Here is a 6,000-nt window from a genome sequence, read left to right as displayed (position 1 = left end):
ACGACCGATAACAGAGAACCTATGAAATAGACCCCGTAGAAGGAGATCACTGCATTCAAATAGGCAATACTCTCCTCACATCCCTCTGACATTCACTGCACGCTGAGAGGAAAACCGGGCTCCAACTTGCTGCGGAGCGCATATCAACGTAGAATCTAGCACAAACTTACTTCACCACCTCCATAGGAGGCAAAGTTTGTAAAACTGAATTGTGGGTGTGGTGAGGGGTGTATTTATAGGCATTTTGAGGTTTGGGAAACTTTGCCCCTCCTGGTAGGAATGTATATCCCATACGTCACTAGCTCATGGACTCTTGCTAATTACATGAAAGAAATTTCTTTATGGATCTGCACCAATTAAAGGTTATCAAGCCTGTACATTTAAAAATACTTTTATGAAGAATACAAAACGTATATAAAAAAAATAAATATTTTTTTACCTTTTTAATTGCAAGGTTTTGCAAAAAGCAAGTAATACAATAACACCATGGTCCAATATACAACATGGGAGACATACTATAATATTTTTCTGACCTACAATAACATTGCATCAAATTACATTTATATATATATATATACACACCTCTTGGATCCAGCACTCACTTTCACTCATTAACCGGTGGGGTGCGCTTCAAAAAATGAATAATAAAACTGTATAAAGAAGGCACTCTTCATTATTCAAGACACACTCACAGTACAATATTTACTTACATATATAAGTTCCCCATCACATCTGTGGAAGAACAAGAGATATGAGATCAGATAAAGGGTCACATGCACCACCAGGTACATAATTTATATGTTACACTGTCCATGTGGAAAATTTTGTGTGGGTAAGACCCAGGATGATCTACAAACCAGAATGGCTAACCACCAATCAGCTATCCAGGCTGCCATCAAAGTAGCTGATTTGAGATATATCATTATTGACCATGCCCCCTTCCTAGAGGGGGAAGCTTCTATTGCAGAGGGAATCCAAATCAATTTATAATTTGGATACTTCAAGCCCAAAATGGGCTGAATATGCAGTTGGATTTTCATTGTTTTCTATGAATTAGTTGAGTAATGTGAAGGGGGCTGGTATTGTCTTAGGAAGTTAGTCCATATTGGGACAGTGTAGAATTTAAGAAGATAAAATTTGGTATGAGGTTTAGTGTAAGGGTTGTGAACTATGGCGGCTGTTGAAAGGGTTCAGTGAATGAACTTATGTAATGTGAACTTAAAGGAATACTAGTGAGCGCACTCTGTATGATTCAGGAGATTAGGTAAACATTTGAGATTTTGGTCCGTTTTCAGTAAACTTGTAGTATTAGTATAGCGTGAACTGCAGTTATAGGCGTTAAATATGTTACGGATACACTGCTACTAGATTACTCTAGTGTGCCAGGCTTTTTTAGAGAGTTGGTTTGGTTTTTACTTTTTAGGTATGAATGCTTGAACGCTCCACACTTATGCGCATGCGCAGTTGTGCATGGATGACGCTGTGGAGCTCGCAGGATGCACAGTGATGGGGAACTTATATATACAAGTAAATATTGTACTGTGAGCGAGTCCGAGGACATGGGTGACCCCAAAAATCGTTAACACATTAAATGATTGACATTGAACAACGGAGAGTTCCTTATTTAAAATGTTGATCAGCCAAAAGTCCTATTCCATGCTACTAGAGATTGGTACAATCACTGAGCTGAAATAAAAGTTATATATAGTATTAAAAGGAGCATTAAACACTTTGAGATGGTAATATAACATGATAAATTGTGTGTGTGTATATATATATATAAACAAAATATACTTTATTTGTTTTGTCCCCTTTTCATGTAATTCCATTCTGACATTGTGAGCTTTTCAGTTCCTGTTAGAAATGGAAGCGCAGAACACTGTTATATTACACACAGCTATTGGCTGCACACTCTAGTGACCTATTTATAAATGTTACAACATGGCAGCTCCCATTGTTTTATAGACACTAAAAATTTACACTTATTTTGTCAACATTTAACAACTAATGAAACGTTGAAAAAAAATATATCTACATGTTATTCTCAAATTGATCGGGTTTTTTCTGGCTGCATCATTCTATCTAGTATTTATTTAGTGTTTAGTAAACACATTGTGATTACAGTAATTTTCTGCTGTATTGCAATAAATTAACATTCTAGTAGAGTGTAATTTCTTTTAGCACAATAACTTTATTTGCTGCAATTGTTTATCCAAAGCTTAACTCCACCTAACATTTCCTTATTAGGAGTAGCCAATCAGGATATGTATATTTTTGTTTGCAAAATATATACTGATTTGTAGTTCTTTTTACAGCTGCTGGGACCAATTAGGGTCAGATATGTAGCAGAGTTAGACTTGAGAAGTCTGTAATGTGCATTTCATATCTTAAAAATGGCAAAACTTACAGTTAACTAAAAGGAAGGGGGCAAAATAAATAAGGATAGTTATTCAATTATAAAATGTTTAATTATGCATAGATTACTCTATGGGGCCGATTTATCAAGGGCGGAATGGCCCCCCTGATGCCGCGCGAGCCTTCTTAAGACTGCTGCACCTTAACTGGTCCACTGCCTCTGAGGCTGCGACCCCTGCTAGCGGCCGATTGGCAGCGAATCTGCAGAGGCGGCATTGCACAAGCAGTTCAAGCGATGTCTGTCGAACATGATACGCTACATCGTATTATGTCAGACAGACATTGATAAATCGGCCTCAAAGTCTCTATCTACAAACATAATTTAAAAAACAATAAATACTTTATTTGTGGCTGTAAAGCATTTACAAATTCTAGTTTTATTCCCCTTAGACAAAGAGGAAGAATACTCAACGAGCTTAGCATCTATTAAAGGACCACTAAACACAGCGGAATTGTATAATCAGTAAATGCATAATAAACAGACAATGCAAAGTCACTTAGTTTGAATTTCAAATGAGTAGTAGATTTCTTTCTGACAAATTTTAAAGTCAGCTATATTTTTCCCTCCTACTGCATCATGTGACAGCCCCTAGCCAATCACAAAATGCATATACATATATTCTGTAATTTCTTGCACATGCTCAGTAGGAGATGGTGCCTCAAAAAGTGTGCAAATAAAAAAATGTGCATATTTAAATAATGGAAATTAACTGGAAAGTTGTTTAAATTTGTGTGCTCTATCTGAATCATAAACGTTTAGTTTTGACTTTAGTGTTTCTTTAAAGTGTCCACTTCTGTTTCGTTGTGTCCTCTGATGTGTACTTAGTTCTATATGCTGTTGTAGCAGTAAGCCAATTCTTATTTTTCATCATAAAAAAACACATTACCCTAATTTAGAACATGGTAATGTTTCCTCTCCTGTATGATTTTTTTGATGAGAAATAAGACTTGACTTACGGTCAAAACATTTATCACATTCAGAACACGAAAACGCTTTCTCGTCTTTATGAATATTCCGGTGTCTTATAAGACTTGATTGCTGGGTAAAACATTTGCCACATTCATCACATACAAATTCTTTTTCTCCGGTATGTCTTTTCTGATGTGCAATAAGATGTGATTTCCGGTTAAAACATTTCCCACATTCAGAGCATGAAAATGCTTTCTCTCCTGTATGAATTTTCTGGTGTATTATTAAACCTGATTGTTGGGTAAAACATTTCCCACACTGAAGACACAAGAAAGATTTCACTCCGGTATGAATTTTCTGATGAGTAATAAGATTCGATTTCCATTTAAAACACTTTCCACAATCAGAACATGAAAATGCTTTCTCCCCTATATGTATTTTTTGATGAGAAATAAGATTTGATTGCCGGATAAAACATTTCCCACATATAGGGCAGGCAAATTCTCTTTCTCCTGTGTGAATTTTCTGATGAGCAACAAGATGCGATTTTTGGGAAAAGCGTTTACCACATACAGAACATGGATATAATTTATTTCCCACGTGACTTGGTTGATCTTTGAAAGGACTGAAGGAAGCGTCTACACTTTGACCTTGACTAGGAATATCCCAACTCAAAGATAGATCTGCTGCAAATAAACAGATTAAGAGTAAAGTTGTTATCTTACAAATTATTAGTTATAATCAAATTTAAAATAAGGTTGTCAATATATTTAACAATGACGAGAATCTGTATTTATTTAAAGATAGAAACTTAAAGGGACAGGAAATACAAATATTTTCTTTCATGATTCAGCTAGAGCGTACAATTTTAAACAACTTCCCAATTGACTTCTATTATCTAATTAGATTGAATCTCTTGGTATCATTTGTTGAAGGAGCAGTATGAAATGTGCAACCACCAATCAGCAAATAGCACTCAGGTGTTAAACCTATCTAGCTATGCTTTTCAACAAAGGATACCTAAATAATGAAGCAAATTAGATAAAAGAAGTAAATTGGAAAGTCGTTAATATGTATGCTCTATCTGAATCATGAAAAAAAAAAAATTGGGCATCCTGTCCCTTTAATACTAGAGTATAAGTGAGTGCCAAACAAACGTATAACGGTCCAAGAATCCTAATTGGATATTTTAAAGTTCCTCTACAGTAGGATGTGGCTACTGCGGAAATTTTAAGATAAACTATCTTCCTAAATTATATAAAAAGTGGGCAAAATAAACAATGAAAGTATATTGCAAAGTTGTTTTATTATGGATAACTAACCCCTTTTATATTAAAATCTCAAGGTAGTTACTGCCCCTTTAACATAGAATCTGGAAATGTTTTGATTTCAGCATTTTGAGGTTTCTAGAAACTAACAACAGATCGCGGTTATGAGAGATTATATTTCTACAATGGAGAAGGCGGTTTAACAGGCTTAGGATAGACTAGATTTTTACTTGTGTTGGTTGGAATGGGTGGAATAGATAGATTAGAAGCTTAGAAAAATACCAAAATAATCTTATATACAACATCACATATGATATAAAATAAAATCTATAGAAGCAATAAAAGTGAAAATAAGAATTTTTTTGTTTTTCATAAATCAGTATTTATTTAGTTGACATTGTCCTATTAAAATCACTCATAACAGTATATTTAAAAAACAAAACAGTATTCCAAATCTTTTGGAATCCTATTATTAAAGTGATGGTAAATCCTAGCGTTTGTGACAGATAGCTAGATAGACAGACAGACAGACATAACTAGATCGCTATAAATAGAGATAGGTAGATCTATATCTCTCACAAACTTACTTGTGTCTGTATCCTCCTGGTTTTCAAAGTCGGTATCTTCATCACTTTCAATAGGGTTTACTATACACAGATCTATTTCCTCCACTTTTATTATGTCGGAGTTAACTTAAATGGAGGAAAAAAAAAAAAAGCATAATCATTTTGTAACAGTGAATATAAAACATCTTTATACATTACCGAAACCCCCCCCCCAAAAAAGCTATTAAAAAAACCAATTAAGATGTTAATTTATTTTAAAAATGTTTACCATTGGCTGATGTTATTCTATAACAAGACAACATAAGTATTTGGTTTCCTTTTACTCCAAACAGCAGCGCATTATCCTATGAAAGACATTTGCTAGAGCAACATAAAAATTAGGAGACCAAACTGTATGGACCCCCTCACTTGCAGTAGTGAATTAACTCCTTGATTACCCAGACCACTCCCACATCAGGGATCTATCATCTGCTTGTCCAAAACACATGAGCAATCAAGGGGTTAATCAACTACAATTAGCACTTGTGGTGACGATTTAAAGGGACAGTCTAGTCAAAATTAAATGTTCATGATTGAAATGCAATCTTAAACAACTTTCAAATGTACTTTTATCATCAAAGTTGCTTTGTTCTCTTGGTATTCTGGAGTTTTTTTAGGAGTCAGCACTGATTGGCTAAAATGCACGTCTGTCAAAAGAACTGAGATAAGGGGGCAGTCTGCAGAGGCTTAGATACAAGGTAATCACAGAGGTAAAAAGTGTATTAATATAACAGTGTTGGTTATGCAAAACTGGGGAATGGGTAATAAAGGGATTATCTATCTTTTAGGAGTAGACTGTCCC

At 34.8% G+C, this 6,000-nt stretch overlaps 1 protein-coding gene across 2 annotated transcripts in view; it reads right to left on the bottom strand.

Moving 5' to 3' along the window:
* Positions 1 to 428: 428 nt before the first annotated feature.
* The window catches only part of LOC128666769 (oocyte zinc finger protein XlCOF6.1), a 28,932-nt gene continuing 23,360 nt past the window's right edge, over positions 429 to 6,000 (bottom strand). The window contains exons 6-7 of one of the 2 annotated variants that reach the window (XM_053721554.1): positions 5,181 to 5,285; positions 429 to 4,011 (exon numbers count right to left, since the gene is read on the bottom strand). In XM_053721554.1, coding sequence (XP_053577529.1) covers positions 3,299 to 4,011; positions 5,181 to 5,285 — 818 coding nt within the window. In that variant the 3' untranslated portion in view covers positions 429 to 3,298. The remainder of the gene's footprint in view (positions 4,012 to 5,180; positions 5,286 to 6,000) is intronic. The other variant, XM_053721555.1, reaches the window with a different exon arrangement.

The sequence above is a fragment of the Bombina bombina genome, chromosome 7 (assembly GCF_027579735.1).
Source record: "Bombina bombina isolate aBomBom1 chromosome 7, aBomBom1.pri, whole genome shotgun sequence".
NCBI lineage: Eukaryota > Metazoa > Chordata > Amphibia > Anura > Bombinatoridae > Bombina > Bombina bombina.
Note: the sequence above shows the minus strand (reverse complement) of the source record. Positions and strands in the feature narration are given on the sequence as shown.